Source organism: Trypanosoma melophagium (genome assembly GCF_022059095.1).
Source record: "Trypanosoma melophagium isolate St. Kilda chromosome Unknown ctg23segment0, whole genome shotgun sequence".
NCBI classification, from domain to species: Eukaryota; Euglenozoa; class Kinetoplastea; order Trypanosomatida; family Trypanosomatidae; genus Trypanosoma; species Trypanosoma melophagium.
Window position 1 is genome coordinate 1 of NW_027125153.1, and position 24,623 is coordinate 24,623.

At 40.9% G+C, this 24,623-nt stretch overlaps 14 protein-coding genes across 14 annotated transcripts; all 14 read right to left on the reverse strand.

The window, feature by feature from the left end:
- Positions 1 to 21: 21 nt before the first annotated feature.
- Positions 22 to 301, reverse strand: LSM04_002946 (uncharacterized protein; the record flags this gene model as incomplete). The annotated part of the gene is made up of 1 exon (XM_067330143.1): positions 22 to 301. A coding segment is annotated over one exon (280 nt), but the record flags the coding sequence as incomplete, so codon positions are not given.
- A 1,101-nt stretch (positions 302 to 1,402) lies between these two features.
- LSM04_005847 (uncharacterized protein) lies at positions 1,403 to 1,645 on the reverse strand (the record flags this gene model as incomplete). Its single annotated transcript, XM_067330144.1, has 1 exon — positions 1,403 to 1,645. The coding sequence occupies one exon, from the start codon at positions 1,643 to 1,645 to the stop codon at positions 1,403 to 1,405; it is 243 nt and encodes an 80-aa protein (XP_067191486.1).
- A 1,446-nt stretch (positions 1,646 to 3,091) lies between these two features.
- Positions 3,092 to 5,566, reverse strand: LSM04_006619 (SAC domain; the record flags this gene model as incomplete). Its single annotated transcript, XM_067330145.1, has 1 exon — positions 3,092 to 5,566. The coding sequence occupies one exon, from the start codon at positions 5,564 to 5,566 to the stop codon at positions 3,092 to 3,094; it is 2,475 nt and encodes an 824-aa protein (XP_067191500.1).
- A 280-nt stretch (positions 5,567 to 5,846) lies between these two features.
- On the reverse strand, positions 5,847 to 6,788 carry LSM04_000989 (Glutaredoxin; the record flags this gene model as incomplete). The annotated part of the gene is made up of 1 exon (XM_067330147.1): positions 5,847 to 6,788. The coding sequence occupies one exon, from the start codon at positions 6,786 to 6,788 to the stop codon at positions 5,847 to 5,849; it is 942 nt and encodes a 313-aa protein (XP_067191388.1).
- A 294-nt stretch (positions 6,789 to 7,082) lies between these two features.
- On the reverse strand, positions 7,083 to 7,592 carry LSM04_000697 (uncharacterized protein; the record flags this gene model as incomplete). The annotated part of the gene is made up of 1 exon (XM_067330148.1): positions 7,083 to 7,592. One exon carries the CDS (start codon positions 7,590 to 7,592, stop codon positions 7,083 to 7,085), a length of 510 nt encoding a protein of 169 aa, XP_067191384.1.
- A 162-nt stretch (positions 7,593 to 7,754) lies between these two features.
- On the reverse strand, positions 7,755 to 9,469 carry LSM04_001505 (uncharacterized protein; the record flags this gene model as incomplete). The annotated part of the gene is made up of 2 exons (XM_067330149.1): positions 7,755 to 8,853; positions 9,312 to 9,469. 2 exons carry the CDS (start codon positions 9,467 to 9,469, stop codon positions 7,755 to 7,757), a joined length of 1,257 nt encoding a protein of 418 aa, XP_067191396.1.
- Positions 9,470 to 9,711: 242 nt separating this feature from the next.
- Positions 9,712 to 11,160, reverse strand: LSM04_009640 (uncharacterized protein; the record flags this gene model as incomplete). Its single annotated transcript, XM_067330150.1, has 1 exon — positions 9,712 to 11,160. The coding sequence occupies one exon, from the start codon at positions 11,158 to 11,160 to the stop codon at positions 9,712 to 9,714; it is 1,449 nt and encodes a 482-aa protein (XP_067191563.1).
- A 398-nt stretch (positions 11,161 to 11,558) lies between these two features.
- LSM04_008219 (Mitochondrial pyruvate carrier) lies at positions 11,559 to 12,062 on the reverse strand (the record flags this gene model as incomplete). The annotated part of the gene is made up of 1 exon (XM_067330151.1): positions 11,559 to 12,062. The coding sequence occupies one exon, from the start codon at positions 12,060 to 12,062 to the stop codon at positions 11,559 to 11,561; it is 504 nt and encodes a 167-aa protein (XP_067191542.1).
- A 277-nt stretch (positions 12,063 to 12,339) lies between these two features.
- LSM04_002034 (Vacuole morphology and inheritance protein 14) lies at positions 12,340 to 14,415 on the reverse strand (the record flags this gene model as incomplete). Its single annotated transcript, XM_067330152.1, has 1 exon — positions 12,340 to 14,415. One exon carries the CDS (start codon positions 14,413 to 14,415, stop codon positions 12,340 to 12,342), a length of 2,076 nt encoding a protein of 691 aa, XP_067191403.1.
- Positions 14,416 to 14,916: 501 nt separating this feature from the next.
- On the reverse strand, positions 14,917 to 15,843 carry LSM04_007642 (uncharacterized protein; the record flags this gene model as incomplete). The annotated part of the gene is made up of 1 exon (XM_067330153.1): positions 14,917 to 15,843. One exon carries the CDS (start codon positions 15,841 to 15,843, stop codon positions 14,917 to 14,919), a length of 927 nt encoding a protein of 308 aa, XP_067191525.1.
- Positions 15,844 to 15,996: 153 nt separating this feature from the next.
- On the reverse strand, positions 15,997 to 18,038 carry LSM04_002335 (Kinesin motor domain; the record flags this gene model as incomplete). The annotated part of the gene is made up of 2 exons (XM_067330154.1): positions 15,997 to 16,735; positions 16,783 to 18,038. 2 exons carry the CDS (start codon positions 18,036 to 18,038, stop codon positions 15,997 to 15,999), a joined length of 1,995 nt encoding a protein of 664 aa, XP_067191408.1.
- A 7-nt stretch (positions 18,039 to 18,045) lies between these two features.
- LSM04_003975 (uncharacterized protein) lies at positions 18,046 to 18,602 on the reverse strand (the record flags this gene model as incomplete). Its single annotated transcript, XM_067330155.1, has 2 exons — positions 18,046 to 18,050; positions 18,296 to 18,602. 2 exons carry the CDS (start codon positions 18,600 to 18,602, stop codon positions 18,046 to 18,048), a joined length of 312 nt encoding a protein of 103 aa, XP_067191447.1.
- A 24-nt stretch (positions 18,603 to 18,626) lies between these two features.
- Positions 18,627 to 19,253, reverse strand: LSM04_006742 (uncharacterized protein; the record flags this gene model as incomplete). The annotated part of the gene is made up of 1 exon (XM_067330156.1): positions 18,627 to 19,253. One exon carries the CDS (start codon positions 19,251 to 19,253, stop codon positions 18,627 to 18,629), a length of 627 nt encoding a protein of 208 aa, XP_067191504.1.
- Positions 19,254 to 20,813: 1,560 nt separating this feature from the next.
- On the reverse strand, positions 20,814 to 24,464 carry LSM04_002001 (C2 domain; the record flags this gene model as incomplete). The annotated part of the gene is made up of 1 exon (XM_067330159.1): positions 20,814 to 24,464. One exon carries the CDS (start codon positions 24,462 to 24,464, stop codon positions 20,814 to 20,816), a length of 3,651 nt encoding a protein of 1,216 aa, XP_067191402.1.
- Between the last annotated feature and the right edge of the window lie 159 nt (positions 24,465 to 24,623).

The following is a 24,623-nucleotide window of genomic DNA, read 5'->3' on the forward strand; positions in this document are numbered from 1 at the left end:
TGGTAATGGTTGTTAAAATACCATTTGTGTCAGCAGCTTCGGCATAGCAGAGAAATGAATTTGACCCAAACAGTAGCCATAACACCACAAGGACATGCAGCACCCGTTGCAACGACAGCCTTTGATGCAACAGTGATGTCGTTCTATTCTTCTCACTCACCCATCGATGCCGTGTTCCAGATGCCCCAGAATGCTCAGAGGGCATCACGTTGTGTGTGTCGTTACGCACGTAGTACGCTTCTTGCACGTCACAAGACTGCAGCTGCATTGATTGTACTCTTCCTGTGTTCATCAGCTCCATTATGCTGCTTGGTTTGTTTGATTACTTCTTGGTGGTGGTTTGCTTGAGGCTATTCTGTGGAGAAAGGAAAAGACGGAAAGCAGTCAAGAGGTGATTTACACTGCAAATACAGATGAAGGACACTAATATAGTAGCAATAAAAAAAATCTCTCACACCTTAATAGCAACTATAAACCAGGAAACAATAAAAAATAAACAGAATCCTCCACTGATCCTTATCGTACCCACAAGATGAATGCAATACAAGAGTCTCAAATCAATACACCAACACCTTGTCAGTTTTTTTTAGATTACTATGATTTATTTTTTATATCCATTGTTAGTGCCTCTCTAAGTGATTTTAATTATCACAATGTTGTCACATAACTATTAATTTGTTAAAAAAAAATAAACTCGTCGGTGTGGCTTACGTATAATGCAGCAAAACAATAAGGGAATATACACATCGGTGCATCCATAGGATTTGCCCACACACATACAAGCACAGATACACTATCACTAAAGAAACACCTCTCACAGCTTGAAAGAACAAATCAAAGCCCAATATAAGATACATGAGTAATTTACCTCTAGATCTCGAGAGGTGCTGTACCGACAAAAATCAACCACACCAAACAAACACCCAAATATATGTGAAGAGAGTTCGAATGTGGACAGTGCTACATAATCTTTTCACAACTGACCACAACTATAGCACACACACAAACATAAATAAATTATTACAACAACAAGATAGAGAGAGAGAAAGAGAGCTGTTGGTTGCCCCACTTTTCCATAGTATTTCCGACAAAGCAACACACTATGCACCGTAAGAGAGGCATCACCCCCACAAGTCTCCATATCCCATTCTCACTCTCTTCCTCCGACAAATGTATACAATCCGAGTACTCTGCAAGTGGTGGTTGGAGGAATTACCCATGTGAATAAGAAGAGCATTGCAACACCACGACACGCCGACGCCGACTTTCCCAGATGCTGCAAACAAAGAAAACCGCACAACACTTGGTGTCACGGATGACCAAAAAAAGAACCAAAACCCCTACTGTTAAAAAGACATTATCGCGTCATGTGGGCCGTCACACACACACACATACCAAGATACTACTGCCAGACAAACCTATCCCGTTGCTCCAGTACCGTGTGCCCAGCGGCAAGCGGCACCGAGGGCAGAGCCTCAAAGAAGTAAGAGTGATTCGCCCCGCGTTTGTCTGTGTGTGGGAAATCCTTTGCGGCATTGTAGCTTCGACGACACCTGCGCGAATATAATCCGGGAGCAGCACAGTGGTGCACACCAATATACAGGAAGAAGAAACGTTTAAGAATAGAAATCTGAGAAAAACGCATCCAATGATCGCACTGCACCTAACATTCACGTTGTGCCCGACGCGCTTCAAGCACCCATACGTTACAAGCAATGATGGGTCCAAAACACCATCGGCGGCTCTGCAATAAGACCATTCATACCTTCAAATGTGAATAATTCAACATGAGGCAAAAATCCCAACACGGGTTATTTCACCACATCCAGCGAAAAAAAAACACAAGAAAGGCGAACATAAAAACTGTTCCAGTTCAGTAGAGTAACCCCAGATCCCCAAAATACAACGGATAGAGAGAGGTCCAATGTCCTTACTTTTCACATTGAGAAATTTAACGAAAAGAGTACAACAACAGCGAGAAACCCCCTAGAGTTCCATCAAAGTATATGCAAGGCAACTCCGCAACATATTCTTTACTCACCCCGCCCTCTAAGATCATCGAAGAAAATCTAGCCTTGAAGAACTGAAAATAGCTGATCTATACCTTTAGCATGTAGCATTCCAGGTTATTATTATTGTTATTATTATTATTATTATTATTATTATTATTATTATTATTATTATTATTATTATTATTATTATTATTATTATTATTATTATTATTATTATTATTATTATTATTATTGTTATTATTATTATTGTTATTATTATTTTTTTTCAGTGACCTGCACTGACACCTGTTATGCAGTGATATAGGACCACACAACTGCCAAATAGAAACCGTCTGGTGATCATATTCCATCTTTCTGCTTCAGTTTGTACTCAGATTTCTGAGCCAAGGAAATGGAATGGAAGAACTTCCAGGAAACATAACAGGTCTCCTAATATCAAATCTCCGGGATTACATATTCCGAGTAATTACTGGAGTCAAAGGTCTATACGTGCAAGGGAAGAACCATTACGCCACAACAAAAAAAAAACTAAAATACTGAAAATGTGGACAGACTTCATCACCCCACTCCCCCATCCTATTTCTTTTTCCTAGCTTGCTTCATGCAAACAGCAATCAGAGACAAGCGTAGCGTTCAAAATGCCAACAATAGAGATGGTTCGGAAACTATATGTATATAAATATGTGCACCTAACCACTCCTAAAATAGATACTCGTAAATTTTATCCCACAGCACACAAGCAAGAACAAGATATGCATAAGGAAGTGCAAAAATACGTTATGCTCCCTTTTCTTTTTAATATTTTTCTGATGACGTCTAGTTACACCTTAGCTAGGTAGAAAAAGATATTTAGAGGACATATTCTTGGGAAGCAGAAAAAAGCTTATATTCCTAATAATAATATTAATAATAACTCCTACACCCACTGGTAATATACGTAGACATAGCACATAACCACAACAACAAAAAAAAAATCATGAACTTGAAAAAAAAAGAAATCTCTTGCAATTCCAGGAAATATATTGAGAAAGCAAATATACGAACACATAGAGAACGCACATATAGCAAATAGCATCCTTTTAATTGTTCAACCCTCGAACAAATTTCCTTAGTCCTGTTTTCAAGGAGCTCGCCGCTTTTTGTACGATACCTGAGGAATCATCCTCAATTCCCTGGATAGGGTATCCGTATTGAGAAAGAATTACGTTAGAACCTTGAATTTTTAGTGTGGCATTTTCCCGGAGAAGCTGTGGAACATTCATTGCACCACACAAATCTGAGTCGAACTGAATAATGGCTATCTGCTCATATTCCTGAGGTAGTCCAATATCTTCTTCACTAGGAGGTGGCTTCTCAAATGTTACTTGAGTTACTGCAGTAACAAACTCATTATAGGCTGCAGCTTCATCTTCTTTAGCCGAGACAGCAAAGCATAATGCACTACTTGTTATTGATGGAAGTCCTAAAGATGGAAGTTTGGGCAAAACCATCCCATCCCATGCCCGTCGTACAGCTTCTTCTAGTTCAGACATATTTACAGACCGAGGAACTCCCACTGCAATAAGTGCACATTTCCAATTTTCTAACGGTACAGGACGCGTAAGAAATACCTTGCTCATGGAAGGAAAATGGATATCTTTATTTCGGCCTAGCAAAAGTTCAATACTTCTAAACTTTTTTGTATCTTCAAAGACATTTTCGAATATACGCTGCGTCGCTATAACCATGTTAGAGGCGGTTGCTTTTAGCCCACATACACCTCGCAAAATGTTTCCATGCATTGCTGCAGAGTTTGTATACAACTGTGCAACTACATCCCCATTATACACGTAAAGCTCAGAGAGTACTCTGCCAACTGCAACGGGATACATTGATGGATTTCTTGCCTCAAACCACGAATTTATAAATGGTTTTGGAAACACTGCTTTGGTTCCTGCCAAAGCTAGTGAAAATGAAGAAAACCCATTATTGTTAATATCCTCTTGACCATCTAAGGATGGCAATTGTTTTTGGTCCAAAAAACTCTTTAAACTTATTCCAAGTGATTGAAGCATAACTATGGACACTTGAAAAGAAGTAAAAAAACACCCAAGATTTGTTCGATCTAATGAATCTGCGCAATTTACACGCACAAAACGGCTCTGATAAGCAGAACGTGTTACACTTCCATCAGGATGAATACAACCGATAGTGACGAGAGCATCAGAGTTCCCAGGAACCAAAAATGACAAGGCTGCTTCCCATAAAGTTTTTGTAGCAACATCAATACCATAGTCTTTCACTAAATTAAGCCAATCCACATGAACAAGGTCAACATGACCATTTGGAAAACTTTGTCGAATTGCGGCATCCGACTTCCTAACTGCTTCTACAAAATATCTTGCCAAAACACCTTCATTACTTTGAGGATTTTGCCGAAGTAAATTAATACATCGTAAAAATGGACCTGTTTCAATAGATGAAACTCCAGAATCATATTTTATTAGAGTTGCCAATTGTCTTAAGAGAGACTCAAAGTATATGTCACTTCCTCGCAAGACATCATCCTTGTTTGGACTAAATATCATTGAAGGTTCTGCAATGGTTGCATTTATTTGAGTTCTCCAATGTACAGGAATTGTGCCTCGGAGAATTGTATGTTTGGCGAATGAGATCGACCTGTTATCATTTTGTTTCCACATCACGTACTCGTAAATATGGTCATTACCAGCTGCATTATTTCCATTAAGTCCTCTACCAAGGTATCTAGGACCAGGATTAAGATTATTTTGTCGACCCATTAGTAACAGATGAAGAACAGATCCTCCTTGTAGCTGAACAGTTTTTCCTTCTGCAAAACCACGAATAAGAATTGAACAACCCTCACTGACACCCTTAATACGAAATGGTTGTCGCAGTTGTTCGGACCAATCACAGTGAAACTCCGGCACTTCATTACTACTAGATGAAGAAAAAGGAAATGGTTTCATCAAGTCAAAATCATCCGAGTAAAAATAACCTCGTTCATAACTATAGCGCTGAAACTCTCTAAGTTTGCTCCTATCAGTTGCTGCAACTCTTAAAGGTGCTGCCCCTGGAATACTAAAAGGCACCCACTCCGTCTCTAAAACTCGAAGAATCGAGCCGCCAAATGGCAGGGATGCAGCTTCCTGAACTCTAGTGGCAACAAGAATATAAACCTTGTCTAAAAGTAAGCAACCAAATAGAGCAGGGTACTCCATAAAATAATCAAATGGACCAAGGGCATCGTAAGCATCCTTTAAAGTTGTGAACTCTGCTGTACTGAAGTCACGATACCGCTCAATTTCACCATTGCTATTTACCACTAATGGTATCACAAATGAACCAGCAGTCCATTTGCTACTGACCTCTTCCTTTTTTTGCTTTGTAGTCTCTGTTTTTTGGTGTGGAGAAAGTTCGTCAAAAAACATCAGTGGTTCGGGTTCAACAGAAACAGGAGGAAGAACTGTTCTGGGGACCACTAAAAACAATACTTGAAGACCATTTAATACGCAAACGGCGCAACGCTTTCGAGGACCTTTGACAAACTGCATGAGGAAGTACTCCTTCAGAGAAGATTTTTAACAAAAAGAAAAAAAATACCACAAGAAGAAAAAAATACTACGAAACCTTAGTCAGTTGAATAATAATCCACATGACCAAAAAGGAAAAAAACAGTCATAAACACAGATACACACACACAATATATATATATATATATATATATATATATAGAGGTTATACCGTTTACTGTTATCAGAAATATATAAACATACCCCTATACCGATTCCACGTCAGAGGACAAAATAAGCCCAGAAATAAAATTTATGCAGTTTAAGAAGCCTCGTAACGCGCGGTGCCAACCTGATGATCCATTCTCTCCAGCCACGGTTTTATTGAAGTTGAATGAATAACGTCATCATACACGCGATGTCCTCTCACTGACTGAAGCACACCATATGTATCCAGATCGGCAAGATCTGGTTTAGACCCTCCATGAAATTGTTTTTTACCATTTAATAAACCCTTTTCGAAGAATGTGTTAAGTTCATCATGAAACCTCTTTCTTGCATCATCTCCAGGAAGCATATGACCGCTTTTAATGAGTCGTGGTTTGGTAACATATTGGGCCACAAGGTACATTACAGGAGCACCCACTACTTTCAGAAATACCTTATTACTATACGGAATAGTATCAACATTATCAATGTACGAGTATCCACACCAAGCCTTGTAGAGAGAAGAGTTAAATTCAAGAGTTAAAAGTCGAACCATTGGTCCTCGAGCCCATTCACGCCATTGTGTTATCTCAGGATCTTTCAACTGCTTTTCCATTCCCAAATGTTTTGCAAGAGTGCTAACAATTATTTCAGAGTCCACAAGGAATGGACCATTATGTCCATGGACGTTAAACTGCAGTTGGGGTACTTTCTTGTATTCGCACATAGAAATTTCCTTTTTAAACATCGGTTCAACCTCAACGCACTTGTAGGGTACCTTATTATAGTCCAGAAAGGCCTTTGTAGTTCCACAGAAAGGGCATGTGGAATACCTATAGAAAAGTATCTGTGCATGCTCCTTTGTATTTTTCAAATGAGAAAGTGCCCATTGAAGTTCCCCCTGATTTTGCTTCGCGTTAAACTCCTCCGCTGTGCAGCTTCGGTTCTCCTTCAGTCTTCGTTGATACGTAACGTAAGCACCACCAAGTCCCAAAGCGCCAACAGCCCCTGTCGCGCCAAGCAGTTTTCGACCCCAAGATCTCCTATTGAATACCATGATAAATTATAACTATGTAGATCTTCTCAGCACCCAATAGGAAGAAAAACAGAGCAAATAATCCATAAAGTCCACATATGGTAATACATCATAAAAGCAAATAATAGGAATAAAATAAAATACATTGGTAAATCATTATTTTTTTCTTTCCTTCGATAATACTTAAAACCAAATAGAATAAACTACACTAAAAAGGACACCACCCATTATTAATAAAAGACATTACCCATATTTCACAAGACTTTTTGTTGCGTTAATTATGTAATACCAAACCCTTTTTTTTTTTTTTTAATGCTAGTCTACATAACGACCAGCCGCCATCTCAAGCTTTTGGATTGCCACCATCTCATCAATTTCTTTACTCTTTCCATAACGGAGCCTGTATTCACTAAGTTCTAACAAAAGCGCCTCTATAGCTCTCACACTGTGAGGAACATGAGAAAACAATGATGATACGCACGAAATATTTCCTTCTAATTCTTGCACACGACGGCTGAGAACTCGAACTTCATCATCCTTTATGGCAAGATGGTCATCCCTTTCCATTAACAATTTTTCACAGGTTTTCAAATGTGATAATCTATTATCAATATTTTCCAGTGCATTTCCTAAAACTACAGCCGGAGAGTTATCTTTCAGGAAGCCTAGCATATTCATTATCGAGTCACATGCACTTCTGGCCGTTGTGTTATCTTTATGATTTACAAATAAAATATTTTTCATAGACTCTAATTGTCTTTTGAGACCTGCAATCTCTGCGTCTCGAAGAACGAGGTCTGAAGCGAAATTACTGTCTTTTCTCATGGCATCAATCTGTTTCGTAACCAGATGAACTTCTTCATCTTTCTTAGTAAGAATTAAAGAAATTCGTCTTAACTTTTCCTCAGTCTCAAATTGGTCTCTTTTTCAGAGCTTTTCACGTTCTTCTCTCTGATGTATGGAAGTTTCAAGTTCCTCTTCAAGATATTACACCTTATTACACAAATTATCTTTTTCTCTTCCTATTGCCATTAACTGATCTGTGAGTGAGAGAACCTTTTTACACTCCGAATTGAGAGTCTCTTTTGCTCTAGAAAGCATGTCTACCACTTTTTGTACGTCTTGTTGAGATTTCTCAATACTTTCACTATTTTCTAGTGCATTTTGTAGCTCTCTTTGAAGTTCAGATATGCGATCCATATAGCCTTCACTCCTGTTTTCTATAACTTGTGTAGGATATACTTTACTAACACCATCTACATTAATTTCATGTAACTTTGCTTCCAGATAAAGTAAATGTCCACGAAGTTCTGATACCGTTCTCTGATTAGCAGAATTTACCAACATAAGGTCCGCAATTTGGCTCTCAAGATTTGCGTTGTGTGACTTCTTCTTTAAGTTAACGGCAATTTGTTCAAGAGTATTCAACAAGACTCCGTTACCTTCTTTCTCAACTAAATATTTTTCCTGCCAATACGTCACTAGATCTCTTGAATCCTTTTTTGCTGGTTCATAATTAGTCTTGTTACTATCGCCCATTAACACTTTAATTTGATCCCCAAGACGTTTGTCTAGTGTTAAAATGGTTGCTGTTTTAATGGCTTCATCAAGAACTGTACTTGAAGAAATCTCTACAACTTTTTTGCGATACGCATCTGTCATCGCTAATAAACAGGAGTTATTCTTACAAAGATATATATTTTCGTTTTGCCTTACAATAGATGTAGGAATTTGTGATAAATCTGATTGTGTGTAGTTGTCATTATATACTCGATGTTCCCATGTAAAGCGCCTCTGAGAAGCAAAAGTCCAGAATGTCATCACTTGAGTTGTACCAACCATGAATAAACTAGGAGATTGAGAACCATGTAATATTTCCATTGCCATATCGACTTTAAATAGTCGTATTGGTGTATACTTGCCTGAATCCCACACAGTTATTAAGGATTCGGCATCTAACGAAATAACATGTGATAAAGAGGCAGACATAAGTTGGCGTCCACTGGCACATGGTATGACACGATCCTTCTCAAGCGTCAATTCACCACGTGAAATATCCACAATACGAAAAATAGTTATCCATTTACTACCTCCCGCTCAACAACAATCAGGAAAATGTGTTTCATAAGATGATCGCGCTAAAACGGCTGTGGATACCTTCTCAACCGGTTTTACACATAGCGGATAGGAAGTTTTTAAGTCCCATAGAATTATTCGATCCTATTTAAGAGAAGGCAGCAAAGATTCGGGATGGAGGGGAAACCCGGCAACTATAATACCACCTTCACACGGAAATACCCGATCCACGAGAATTCTATCCATATTCCACGTTTGAAATGCACCTTCTTGGCTTGTTGCAAAGAAAGAAGGAGAGTTATCAAAGGAATGCAATCTCATAATTTTCCCAAGTTTTGTATCAAGTACACCAAGAAGTAGACCACTAAAGTCAAAAGTAATGATCTTTCCTCTGGCAGATAGAATCCATACTTGCTTTGCTGCACAAAATATTTGCATGCATACCTCTGGTAAGCTCAAAGTGTCCACCAAATCACCACCATGTGAGGATCTAACACATCTACATACTTGCCAGAGGAACAAAGTGCCCAGACATTTTCATTAACACGAATAAGGTCGCAATAATCATTACTTTGACAAATTTCACCCTGCGGTCCATCAGCGAGAAATACTGTTGATAAAGACATTAATACTAACACAAAGGATTATAGTAAAGACCGATAAAGAAAGAAAGCGAAAAAAAAGGAAAACACACCCCTAAAGTTAAATTGAGTGTGCACAGGGAAAACGCAGAAAAAAAATTACAGGAACAATATATATATATATATATATATATATATATATATATATATATAATAGAGTTAAAGCAATGCTTGAAAATCCCAAGGGCTTTGACAAAAAGAAAAAAAGTAGAAGAAGGATACAAATACTATGCAGCATATCTTGTGGATGGCATACCGTCTGACCAAGACCTGGTATGTTTAGGCCAGTGTTCATCGTCCGTGTGGTTTAGTCCCTTAGAGTAAATACGCGGATCCTTTCGCACTTCCTTTTCGAGTGCCATCTCACTAAAGGAGTCGTATGGACGCATGCGACGTTTAGCACGATTTTCCATCTTACGATACTTTCTTCCGTATTCATCTTGGTCCCCGTGAACAACAGCGTTTACACGATTAGCGTACACCTTACGCGAGAGACGTTTAAAAGGTTTTTGTTTCTCGTCCAGAGCATTCAGCATCTGCATAATACCATTTTCTCTACTCTTTACACCTGTCTTTTCAAGTGCTTTCTTTTCATCTGTATTCAATAAAAACGTCCTTTCAGCCTCCTCTTGACTACGTTTTATACGAGCTCGTGATAGTTCTTCCGGATCTAAAGGCCATTGACCCTTCGTATTCAGGCCATTTTCTACATGTTGAGCTATGAAAGCAATGCGTTGACTGTAATCAACTACTGTAGAGGGCCACAACTCAAACTTTTCTGGTTTCCTAAGGGCAAGTCTTTTTAGCATTGAAGCCCGTTTTTGACGTTTCCGTTGTAACCAATGAAAACGACGTTTGCCTTGTCGAGAATCGCGTAGTTCGGCTAATGTTAAAGTTTCTTCTTTTGCCGCCTTATGTTCTCTTGCCCTTTTCTGTCTCTCCCATTCTTTTCGTCGCTTATCAAGCGGCATCCGACCAAGTGTTACGCGTAAAGCTTCATCCTCTTCAGTTAGTCCCAATGAACCATACTTTACACGGTCACGAATACTGTACGGTAGTGCATTTACCCAATCTGGAAAGTATGTATCATCATCTAGCATGTAGGCATCCAAACGCGTGGAAGGATAGATACCACACTCTTCTACAAGTCGAGTTTGATATCGTTCAATAGACTCTGACTCATCATCCGTGCGTCGCAATTCTGTGAAGAGCTTATGAAACTCTTTGGAAGTCGGTGGTTGACCAAACTTGTCCATCATGTAATCTCGACGTTCTACTTCTCTTTCCATCAGTTGACGAAGTGCCGTTGTATATTCATCCTTAGTATCAGAAGTTTCCATAGCACGCTCATCAATTCCACGTACAGCAGCAATTCCTTCGTTATTTAGAGCTCCTGTAGTGCCAGTACGCATTTTTCGTTCTGTATGTGAGTCTATGCCCAAAACGCCTAACTCTTTTCTTTGCTCTTCTTCATGGAGGAGTACCTTCTCCTTGCGTGCGACCTTAATAAGAGCTGTTATATTCTTCTTATTACGATACACCTTTGGATCTGTAAAGGGATCACCGCGTTCCTTGTCACTCAACAACCCTTTGTTGAGATTAATTCCGTCTGCGCCTGGACGGCGGCCAAACTGTACACCCTGAAAAGAACTCCAGCACCATAGGCACCTTTTCATTCCCTATTATTGGTGAATTGTGGATTATTATTATTATTATTATTATTATTATTATTATTATTATTATTATTATTATTATTATTATTATTATTATTATTATTGATTCAAAAAAGAACGCGAAAACGAGAAAAAAAAGAATTACAGTATCGAAAAGTGATAGATAAATAGGTGGATTTTTTTTTTTGACTTGACTATAGTTTAAGTTCACACGAGCACACACACAGACAAAGAATGAAACACATTACGAAAGGTCATATATGGACATGACCTTCTTGTAATAGTGGATTCCCACTCCACATATGGTTCTCAGTCTCGTACATGGAGTGAGTAGAGAACAAAGGAACAGGAAAAAAAAAATTCATTTCGAAGATTTGAAGAAAAGAAAAAAGAGAGACTCCTCACGTTTTATCGTCTTTTTGAGGAACCTCAGATATAGATGAGTTGCTATCCCTAGTATTTATCGGCCAGCCAAAGCTCCTCTCATCTTTTACTGCTTCAGTTTTTTTTTGTTGATTATAGGACCAGCTGCGATAGCAATTATACCCGTTTACAAAAGCCAAGCATAAATTAAGAAGCGCCAGTGAGCGACTTCCAGCGTTTTGTGGTTGAATAAGGAGTGCGTATACACACCACACAATACCGGTAGCGCAAAGTGCAGCGCTGGAGTTGAAGTCCACCTTCTCCACAGGAGGATTACCGACAAATATGCCATACAAGGGAACAATGCTGAGGGACCACTTAAAGAGCGGGGCAACGTTATATACTGAATTCAAATATGCGACAACTGAGTACTTCTCGAATGGCTTAAGAGACTCAAACAACCTGCTGTTACCCACATAACGGTGCATAAACTTGGGAAACCCCTTTGGAATGACTTGCCGTGTTACAGAAGCGGTGGACATTTCTTGTTTTTTTTTTCTTTATCTCACTGGCTGTGAAAAAGTAGGTAGAAAAAGAGATAAATATTAGAAAGAAAAGAAAATAGGTACAGCTGGGTAAATGTAATGCTAACGTCATGTAAATAACAGCATATTGTGATAAAAAAAACAATGGAATCACTCTTTCTCTCTCTCCCCCCTCATAAACCGATATATATATATATATTTATATTTATATTTATATTTACAATCTTCATCTTCACACATCAGAAAAAGAAATGAGTACCAAGGTCTTTAATAGTCATGCAAATCCGGTTTCTCCCAGCCGCTGTAAAACCAATTTTCGCTCAAAATCCGAGACACATCGTTGAGCTTCTTTGCTCAGCTCAAGCAAGCCGTTCCACATCGCTCGGTTGCCATTGTCTACATCATGTATTCGTGCTTCACGTTCAAGACTTGCAAGACTTGGGATTGTCTTCAGACGACGGTAGAGCGACTGGTATTGTGGAGAGGACTGTGGCAAGATAAGTTGAAAGGCAAAAAGGGTCTGAACTAGCGGTAAACTTTTTGATGGTTCCATTATTTCCATGCGAATATACGAAAACACTGGTGTTTCTAAAAGACGCACAAGTCTCTCTAACTGCAGTAACGTCGCTGCAGACAACTCTGCAACTCCCATAAGTTTAATTAACTGAAAGGCATGTTCATACACCCGTGTCAAAAGGCAGAGTGAAAGGGCTGCTACTGAATTATACCGCCAACACTCATACATTCCCAAAAATATCTTTCGAGCTCTCTCATCACCGATACTACAACGTAATATTTCCCGAAGAGGTAAAAATTCTCTAGAGGTTAAAACCAAAGTGCTCAGAATAACAACAACTTTTTCCAAAAAACGTTTGTCTTCATGCAGTGAAAGCACTTCAGCAAGCTTCAGACACAACTTCTCAGCCTGATCTAAGTTTTCTTCCTGATATCGCAGTTGAAGTTGTTTAATAATAGTAGGTACTTTTGGAAGCAAAATATCAGCTTTTGCATGAATAAGCCGAACAAGTTGTACTATAAAATACTCAAAATGTTTTTCCCCTGATATTAAGCAAAGAGTTTCAATGCATTTGTGTAACACGTGAGCAGACTGATCACACAACAAAATTAAAACCATATCAAAGGTACTAGTAAATTCATCTTCCACTACTTTAGGATTTGCCTGAAAAACAAGTGTAATCCATTCCATAGAGGCCACACGAGTTTCTTCAGTACTACGTCCACTAAGGCGCTCTGTAACTACTCTTAATATGGCATCGTACGAAATTCCCTTATCATCTCTAGGAGTAACAGCAACAAGCTGCATGAGTTTATTATTAACATTTTGAGCTGCCAGACGTGTTTCAAGGTCTTTTGAACCTAACTGAAGCACGCAAGCCATAAGTGCTGAATGAATGAGGTGAAGTAATTCATCTGATCCAATAAGAAATAGTTCAAAAATCCATTTTAGTGAAATCCTCTTTGTAGTTGTGAATTCACTTTCTTCTACACACTCAGTAGTTATAGAAAGAAGTAAAGGCAATTCCACTTTGACATTACGATGGAAAACATCTTTCATATCACGAAGACATTTTTGAAGAACTTGTGTTATCAGTGGCCCGCCACGTGTACCTGACAAAATTAAGAGTGGTTTGAGAAACCGCCACAGGAGGAGAATAAGTTTGTCACCAGGAAGATCCAACACATGGTCAATCCATTCTAGACACCACTGCAAAACGGGTGAATCAGAAACTAGTCCATCTTTTGTTACTTTACTATACGGTTCCAAAGTTTTAGTAATAAAGTCTACAAAAAGGTCCATCTTTATTGTAAAAGAGTCGTTAATAGTTACTACTTCACGAAGTAATAAGGAAACCTCTCCGGCGAGTAGTGCAACCCGCCTGTCATTATCATTTATACCAACTGCAATGCCATTAAATACTTCTCCAAAACAAAGATCTAGTAGCTGATACTGAAGTTGTCGTACAAGAGCGTGAGCTGCTTCAAAAGCCGCTAAACGCACTGTTGCGTCTGCGTCAGCAACACTTTGAAAAATGATGTCGGTAATATATTTGATCACATCGGTTGGATGTGTCCTTGAGGGTAGAGATTGCACAATAGCCCTGACCACTGCAAGACCCCCTCTACGATATGTTGCAATAGTTATTCGAAGAAGAATACTCTCTGTTTCGTGTAACTCGCGTGTTATAATGGCGTACGCCTCATCTGGTGGAAATTCCCGGAAAACAATGGTTGCCTTCATTGACACATCTCGCATCCCTTTTTGTCTTGACTCCGCCTTTGAGTCTAATAGCAACTTAAGTGTCTGTGGCGAAATAAATTGCTCTGCCATATGATCTAAAACAATAAAAGGAGCTCTATTATGTATTAGAATGCGACAAGTCACAGAAAGAAAGAAAGAAAAAAACGTAAAAGAGAATAACACTTTTTTTGTTGTTTTCTTTTCAACTCCATATTTCAAACCCAAATAATAATAAAAACACAACAAGCAAGTTGTCCATTTCAAAGGGTATTAGACAAGGACAACTGAATACTAAGAAGAAAACACACAAAAAAAAAAACGTGTACCGTCTATGCACTCAAATAGGTGCATATGTGGGGATGTATGTATGTGTGCGTTTCTGTCTGTATATAGACATACGTCAAGTTACAACATCTACATAATGTGCGCATGTTCTGCAATGTTCAATATTGATGTCCTTATTTGCAGAAATAAATGTATACATATAACTCGGGATTTTTTTCTTCCTCTTTTCTACGAATCTTAGCATAGGAGATGCAGAGATAAACAAAAAGGAAATCTTCATACTGGCTGATGCATGCGTACGCAACACTACTTTTTTGAACCTGTTCCATTATACACAGGTGGTATTACGCCACAACCACTTTCGCTTGACTGTTCCTGCTGCAAGGCCTGAAGATCTACCATGCGATGTTCTCGACCCATCTTCACGCTACGCAAAATAGTTTGCAGAAAGGCGTCCACTGTGCCGTAGTCCAATGAGAGCGGTGTGGTACCCCTACTGTGGTAAAGCGTCTCCTCCACAAGACTCCACAAACTCTCCTCTGTTGGTTGCAACACATCATCCACAGCCCGCGCAACGTACTCCGCGAGCAAAAAACCGGTCACCTGCAGCATTAAATCCATCGTCGCAACAACCTTCGCATCGGTTGGCGACGGCGGACCGTCCACCGGTGAGCTTAGCGGCGGGAGGCGCGATGGCGGTCCGACAGGACTCGTGCGCCCGCCTAACGGAGTTGTCGATCGCTTGTTTGCGCTCCGCAGTCGCCGAACTGCAAGCACAAGCGCCTTTTGCTGTTGTTGTTGGTTTTGGCATCGACTGTGGCTGCTACAGAGGTATTCGAACGGCGTGGACGCGCGTCGCGAGATATAGCCAACAGAGCTGTGAGGCGACTGCAAGCACGTCGACGTAGGAGACGGCAGCACGCTGGAGGAGTGCACCAGCAAGCGGTCCAAGTGCCTTAGCGCCTCCGCAGGCTTGCCGTCAACAGGGAAAAAGCAACTTTCCTCCGCGCTGAAAGCAAAAAGATGCGACCCACGTGGAATAGCAGCGTGTACCAATGCCGTTGATTGCATACTTAAACTCGGATCAATAAGCTGACGTCCTATTTGCCGAAGAAGATCGTCAGCACAGAGAGGCTGACGCAATTTAAGGCGCATCCGCTGCGGTGCTCGGTCACGCACAGAACTATATACCAAGAACTCTCTCGTAAAAGGATCATCTCTGACTGTTAACATTTTTTTCCTCTATAATAAAAAAAAATTAAGAAGCCAGATAAAAGAAAAAAAAATTTCCAGAAGTTCCTCGAAAAAAAAATCATAATAAAACCCTTCGTTAACTAATACAAAGAAAAAATCGAGAATTCCACGAACAATATAATATAATGTCAATTAAAACAAAGCACCCAAATCTCTCACAACAAACGGAGTACTGTCCATCGACGACAGCTCACGCCTTACAACCTTTGACACATTAATTGAAGGACTTTCTTCGCATGTAAGCATGTTATTTGATGAGCCATCAAACGAACGCCACGAACCTTCACATCTATCGACGACAGAACTCAGCATACTCCGCCAGCAACAAAAATATTCCCTCCCCGTACCAATACTCGGTTCCACCTCATTACCTTCATTCGTATGACGACGCAAAGCCCTACAATGTGTAGATGCAGAATTGGGAGAACCCCTTTTTTCCCCTTGCTTGACTACACATGCACGGGACTCACTCAGCTCCGCCCGCAGAGTTGCGCTGTCCTGGGTGGCACGCCTATTTCCTGTATGAACTTTTTTGCGTTCTTTTTGTTTGGGGGAGTGTATTGTGGAGTCATCTATGGCTGTATTGCCTTCTATTGTATGTTGGTCTATGTTAATGTACACAAATTCATTGTTGTGTCCTCCAGTATTTTTTATTTCTATCTGTTTTGCTTCACGAGTTTTCGTGTGTAGTTGACGAAGTTGCGTAATCTCAGTGGTTAATTTGCTGAGTTCTGCACAAGCCTCATCCCGTTCTAGCTCAGCAGTTTCAAGATCTTGTTGAAGGGATCCCGTGTATCCTGTCCAGTATTCGTTAAGGGCACGTAATTTTCGCTCATTTGATGTTTCATCTATTATCATAGACTTTTTGTAGCTTTTCTACGGTAGTACTCGCAATCATTTTGTGCTACTTCGAGAGACTGCCGGAGTCGGCTAACAGTGACATTGTATTCTTTCTCCGTGTGTATGGTTTGTGCCTTTAAGGTACTTAATTCTTGTGAAATCTCTAGCATTTTTATTTCCTTCTCTATACATGTGTTACACTGACGTGTGTTATTTTGTGTTAGAAGGCGAAGTTGTTCTTCTAGCATATGCACGCGGTTTGACAACCAATGCTGAACATCAGCAAAGTAAGATGTGTGGTCGATACTTTTTTTCAATTCGTACTGTTGTACTATTGACATGGCTTTTACACCAAAAGCAAGAGCACGTCCTGTGTCATGAATTTTTATTGGTGATTGTGATATGCATAGTAATATATTACTCTTTCCTTCCCTTCCTAATGGTTCCTGGAGTAAACGTGTAAGCTTACTGTCACGAAATGGCACATGTTTTTTTTCGGGATCTGCTAATGCACTCATCACATTACTTAGAACTGATAATGAACGATCTATTTTTATTGTCGCTCTCTGGCTGATGGTATTAGTATCAGACTCCTTCGGTTGTTCAATTCCCGCAAAATCTACAAAGTAGATAGACCCATCCGTTATATATGAGGAAGAAACGCTATCATCCTTTAAACATGATTCTTCTTCAAATCTGGAAACAATCCTACGGCGCCTTTTTACCCTTAAATTTACCACACAATGACCTCTAGACCTTGTACCATTGAGAGAAGTGGTTGTACAGAAACGAGAAGTTGATATTTTTTTCCAGACCTTATCAAATTCTTCTAATGATGTAATAGACATTTGTGCAGCACCCCGAACATATACACCAGTATCAGGAAATTCACGAAGCTGTAGATCATTTTTTGACGAATCAATAAGATCTGAAATACACTCCAGATATATTTGGACGCATTCCATGGTAATAATCGTCTCGTATTCAAGTCTTTCCGAATCAGCTGCTTGTAGCAGCAATTGCAGAGCTACTGGAATTAGCTGACTCATTGTGTATGACTTTCCACCACCTGTCGGTCCGTATAGAAGAAGCGCCTTTTGCACACCTTTAAGTGCCTCTTGCACCATCCCCACCACCACCGTGTTGCAGATATGATGAAGAGGAACTGTGGGGTCAAAAACCCTGTCAAAGCGATAGCTGTAGTGGTGGCCAATTAGTACACGCTGTTCATCTGTTGTCATAAAAAAACACTCTTCCTCGCTATCCCGTGTCACTTTCTCACCCTCAAGGAGAGGACGAACACGCACAAAACACTGAACACGATGAATAGGCATGTGACAACTATACTCAAGTTTTGATGTCAACCTTGCGATACCACTTTCCAAAAGAAAAAGAAAAAAAACGTTGAGAGCGATAAAAAGATATTGTGCTATATGCATATATATATATATATATATATATATATATATATATATTCAGTATAATTATGAAAAAACTAAAAGACATGAAAGCGAGCTCCTAACTTTACTTCTCCGGGGTGTTTTTTTTTTTGTTTTTTTGGGGGGGAGAGGAGGAGTAATCCGTAAAGAACTCCAAGGTAGCTCCGTTAGCGGATATTCAAGTGACGGGATCGTTGTCCAAAGCACTGGGGAGATAGAGGGCTTTGGTGGAGGTCGCTTTGCCCAATGCTCTTCTCCTACAGTACCCTGTTGTGAATTCGCCATTCCGCGTTTCTCCCTCCTCTCGAGTTGATCTTGTGTAATACCAGTGATGAGAAACGGCGGAGTACGAATTTTCCGTGTATCACAACGGTAGCGCATCCAGTTCCCATCACCTCCAGTTTGTAATACAAATATATCCTCTGTCTTATTCATTACGATAAGTTGTTGGTTGTACATAACAGAAGCGATATGATCCAAAGGCTAATGCTTGAGGCAAAGCGACATTGGACAGGTTTCATATGATAAGAGTGAAATCTCCATAGCATCGCGTTGTAGAACAAGTTCAAGCCGTGCTTCATCTACCGAAAAACCGCCAAGTACGCACAGATTATTACCGCAAAGATGCGATTTATGCATAACGCGAGCATTAACCTCGTCTCCTCTGCGATAGCATTCCATCGTTTTAGAGCTAAGAAACCACAAATGATTGTTAATAGCAACAGTAGGAAGTTCCTCACCCCTTTCATCCATTTCAAGAGTTGTTTCAAATCCGCCAAATATAACAAGTGCATCACTATTAACCATGTTTGCCGAGTGACCCCACAACCTAGGAAGTGATGGTTGCGAGAAGACGCGCCAGACACCCGCTGCAATATAAAGAATATGCACTGCAAAAAAACCATTCGCCATCATATCGCCCATCTCGTATGATGTTATCTCATCCCGCAGCGGTTTCCCACCAAAAACGATGAGCATACTTTCGTTCACTGCTGTCATGGTGTGGTGCGAACGGACTTGCGGCTTCCATGCACACGGTAATCGTTCCCAACGCAGATCTAGTACGTCAAGAACAAAAAGATCCATTAGGTCGTGCTGTAGTATCCCCATAGAGGATTGGGGCGTCTCAAGCAAGGGATACTCACCACCAGAGACTTATATCCGTGATCCGCACAGTGCAGTTGCGTGAAAGCGAGATGGTGGAGGAAACTCACCTGAACAGAGTTCCTCATACCACACAAAGGACGATAAATTTAGCCACCATAGCCTGTCAGTCAAAAGGCCACTTAAAAGGGCAAGATTATCATGGTAAACAAATGAACTAAGATTATTGAAAGAGACTGCACATTGCATTATTTACTATGATGCCCCTTTGGGTTTGCATACTGCTAACATGTTAAAGGATTCATATATATATATATATATATATAAGGAGAAAGAGAGAAAGAAAGAAAGAGAACTACAAAAAAAAAACGAGTAGAGAAGGAAAACAATGTATAAAAACAAGGCACATCTCATTTCTTTTCCTATTTTACCCTTTGCTCTCATATTCATCACCTTTGTAAATATCAGTACAGCTTTATTGAAATCGTTTGTAGCGATGCGGCCTCCCTTCACATTGCACCACAGTGCCTTTAAAGTATTTCAAATGTTGAGAAAAATCGCCTCTTATATAATTGAAAACCACTTTGCCTTGTCATTCATCACCTTTCTTCTCTCATCTCTTGCTAGTTGCACTCTAAATTCCTCTTGATCATCGCAAAACAAGGTTGCAAAGAAAGCTGGGATGAAACAAGAATAAATTGTATCCCTTAATTACGCAGGAAATTTTGATAACTCCCCAAAAAAAAACAAGAAATAATTCAAGAAAGTAATGATGATGATGATAAAAGCAATAAAAAAAAATGCACGCACAGTAAAAAAAGAAATATCCTAGAATGCTTTGTGGTGGACAAAAATCCTGCCGATACCATATAGAAAGAGAAAAAGGATTGCCCAGCACAAATGTTGTGCTACGCAAGAAAAAAAAAAAGAAACCCATCTCTATTCAAAGAATCAGGGGGAATGCGTGCCTGTGCGAAAAAACGTGAAAAGAAAAAGAAAGAAAAGAAATAAAGAAAAAAAACAAACAAGTGAAAAAAGTCTGAAGATAAGTATATCTCCCCCTTTTTTTACCTTTATGATTCCACATCTAATGGAACCCATACGTTTTCTTTTTCCTATTTTTTTGTACTTCTTAATTTATCATTCTACTCCGTCTTATTACAATATAGTAACTGTTTTTTCTTTGATTTTAGACACCTTTTGGCACAACCTTTTTGTTGTGCTCCTTGTCCTTTTTTTTTCGTTTTCTTTTACATTTATTTTTTCTTTTTTCAATTCCCACTTGTTTGCTTGATTCCCACTGCTCATCGCGTACGCGTGCACCCGTATACATACATATACCTATGTATATAAACATAAATATATATATATATATATATATATATATATATATATATATATATTTGTCTTCTTTTTCTTTTATCACGTCTTCTCACCAACCGCATTCCTCCTTTTTCTTCTCGTTATACCTCTTCTCCCCATTTACTCCTCCTTTGGTTTTACCTAATTCATACATGAAGAGGGGGAACCATTTAAGTGGGGGTGCTATACATATATGTTTCCTCCTCATTCACGGGGAGTAGTATGGCTTGTATGGCGTCCGCTGCTGCGCCCAGACCCTCGTGATCGGCGCTCCAGTTCTCTGATAGAGTTCGCACGGTTGCGGAAGCTCTCACGTTTCTCGAGAGGAATGTGGTCCTCTGTTGTAGTATTACGTGGGGGAAACCACGGCTGCTTCACTGCAGGGATTTTTAGTGTTGATTTCTGCTCAGTTAGGGAGGGTTCATCAATGCTGCAGCTCTTGACTGCACTGTCACTCCGGCGCGGTTCTGATTGACCACCTGAACGTGAGTGGGACATGGCAAGCTTGGAAGGGGACGATATGTGGCCTTTATCACCACTCTCTACGGCATATTCATGCTTCTCTGGATATTCGGGTGTTCGCTTCACAGCCCGCGGGGGTTTGGTGGCGCTCCCTAGATTGCGCTGCTGCATATCCTCACGGTGTTGCTCATTAGAAGGAGCCGTACCCTTTCCAGTGGGATTTTTGGATCCAGCGCGGTCTCCAGATCCCTCCTCAAACGAGACCTCTTTTTCTTCATGCTTTGGAGATTTATCTTTATCCAATTTGGATGCAGTTGAGGGTTCCTTCTGCAGTGGAGTGGCATCATCAACCACTTCAACCCTCTTCGTTGGCCGTTTTGAGGTTTCCTCTGATGTCTCTTGTGGTTGTTTGTACTTACTTGCTGCGGCAGTCTCCCTGGGTGTCCTCGTGGCAGGAACTGGTTCATCTTCCTTATCTTCTTCTGTCTGAGCAACATTCTTCGGCACGTCATCATCACCTTTGCCAGCAAAACCTTCCTCCTGACCATGCCCACGTTCTTCACTGTCATCACCCTCGTTTTGTCGTTCTACGTCATCATTCTCATTCTCATCTGATGCCTGCTTTCCAGGCACAACATCATCAGAACCGTGTTGCTTGTATGAGTCCTCCTCAGGATACTGCTGCTCCGAGGCGTGCTTGTCAGACGAAAGTTCTTCGCCGTATTTTTCTTCTGATGCCTGCTTTCCAGGCACAACATCATCAGAACCGTGTTGCTTGTATGAGTCCTCCCCAGGATACTGCTGCTCCGAGGCGTGCTTGTCAGACGAAAGTTCTTCGCCGTATTTTTCTTCTGATGCCTGCTTTCCAGGCACAACATCATCAGAACCGTGTTGCTTGTATGAGTCCTCCTCAGGATACTGCTGCTCCGAGGCGTGCTTGTCAGACGAAAGTTCTTCGCCGTATTTTTCTTCTGATGCCTGCTTTCCAGGCACAACATCATCAGAACCGTGTTGCTTGTATGAGTCCTCCTCAGGATACTGCTGCTCCGAGGCGTGCTTGTCAGACGAAAGTTCTTCGCCGTATTTTTCTTCTGATGCCTGCTTTCCAGGCACAACATCATCAGAACCGTGTTGCTTGTATGAGTCCTCCTCAGGATACTGCTGCTCCGAGGCGTGCTTGTCAGACGAAAGTTCTTCGCCGTATTTTTCTTCTGATGCCTGCTTTCCAGGCACAACATCATCAGAACCGTGTTGCTTGTATGAGTCCTCCTCAGGATACTGCTGCTCCGAGGCGTGCTTGTCAGACGAAAGTTCTTCGCCGTATTTTTCTTCTGATGCCTGCTTTCCAGGCACAACATCATCAGAACCGTGTTGCTTGTATGAGTCCTCCCCAGGATACTGCTGCTCCGAGGCGTGCCTGTCTGACGAAAGTTCTTCGCCATACTGTTCTTCCGATGATTGCTTCTGAACAGGATGATCATCATATATATCACTCTCCAATACATCCCTGTTTCCATTGGCGTTTCCACTATTGTGACCATTCTCGCGGTTTTCTTCGTCTTTGCTTTCGCCACTGTGGCTACGATTTCCGTTATCCCTTGTCAACTTATCCTCGTTGTCTCCGTTTTCAGCTTCATTGAAATCGGGTTGCGCATTGTCACCGGAACGCACACGGTTGTATGACACGACAATTTCACCCTGTTTGCAAGTTTCATCATATGGATCATGTACCTTCACAACAACTTGGCCACGATCATCAACCAGTTCGAAACGACCGCTGCTTACAGTCTGCTTATCTTCCAGAACATGTACGTCAATAGTGGACTGTCCACCATCCACTTCGATGAAACGTACTTCTTGATTCCATGTGACGATGTGGTCAGCGCCCGCTTCGTCGACCTCATTAGGGGCAACAAATGTTGAGCCTTCCATGTCTCCAGCAAATACAGAAACCTGTGCTTCTGTTAGCGGCACTCCCTCGCGATTTGTCAGGTTAAGGCCGCGAACAACTGTCACAAAAAGTGATTCATTTGGTCCCGCTCTCTCTCCAGATGTACGTTTAACTGCATCACGCTCTGCGGAAGCCATAGTAGCCTGCCGTGATTCCTCCAGTAACCTTTGCACTTCCCCATGGCGTATAAGGTGCCATTCAAGTGCAATTTCACCCCACAAAACATCTTCCTTTACCTTAGACTCCACAAGAAGCACAGCAGCTCCTTTGTGGTATAGCTTCTCAAAATCAAGTGGAACGGCACCAACAACAACCAATTCTTCATCTTCTTCACTTACCTCGTCATTCTTTGGGACGCATACGAGGATATGACCAAGCTTCTTTGCAGTAATAAGCTGCATCATCTGTCCAGGGGAATCGGGAAGGTAGTTGTACCCTTCCTTGGTGTAATACGGAGATGTAGACATTGCCCCTGAGCCACTTGGAAGGTAAAGTGCAGATTCAGAGCAATTATCCTCACTATCGCGCAAAACGCATAGGACACCACCAGTAAAAGGAATTGTTCCATTATCGGTGTACTGAAATACACGATGCACGACGAAGACGCAATCAACAGGACCCTCAAGGTTCTTCTTTCCTTCCACATCTTCTTCAACTTCTTGTCCATCTTTTTTCACATACCAAGAAACGACAACAGCACCCATTGGTGTTTCCTTCATGCGGCCATAGCTGCGGTGCATTTCGCCTTCTGGACACACAGGCAACAATTCCTCGTCGCCATGCGTGCGATTACGCAGAGCATAGGGCGGCACCACAATACCACCAAAAACATGATCCTGCGAAGTTGGAAGGGCGTCATCAATAATGAGAACCTCCAAAGGTTCTTCCTCATTAGGGTATGGAAATTCGAAGAGTTCTTCCCATGTACATGTGGCACCTTTACCACGAGGCACCTTGGCAGTTTGACCTTCAAATGCACCGCAGCGCACAAGTACGGAAACAGGATCACGAGGATCAACATTGATCCCCTTTCCTTGGTGCACCGTAACAATAAGCCTCGTTTTATTTGCCTCACGCTGCATCTTTCGTAGTTCATCAAGAGTCTTCGGCGGAGGTGGCACTGTAGGTTGATTAATTTGGTCATCTTCAGGATCCCGGTGGATATCCATGGCGCGTGGTCTGGAAACAGTGCTGCTAATAGGCTTTGCACGCTCTTCAAAGACATCGAGTTGCATTAGCCGGCGGCGCTCAAGTTCCTTCTCTTCCTTTGCCGTACGTAGAAGATGATCACGGTCATGTGTGGGGCTTATGGCGCTGCAACAAGGGCATGCGTAAATCTGGGGCATTTGATCATAGGAACCGATTGGTGGATATCCTTCACGGCGAATGAGTGATGTTGCGGTGTCATCCTCGTGTGGTAGTGGCTCTCCAAAGATAGACATCTTCTTTTCGCTTTATCCTTTTCTTTACCTTTCTTTTTCTTCTTTTTTTCCTCCACTCACAGTGTTCTTCTTTCTCTTTAAATTACTCTGATTCACCTCACTTTTTCTTTCTTCTTCCTATTTTTTTTTTTTTTTTGCTGAGGACGATGATTATGATAG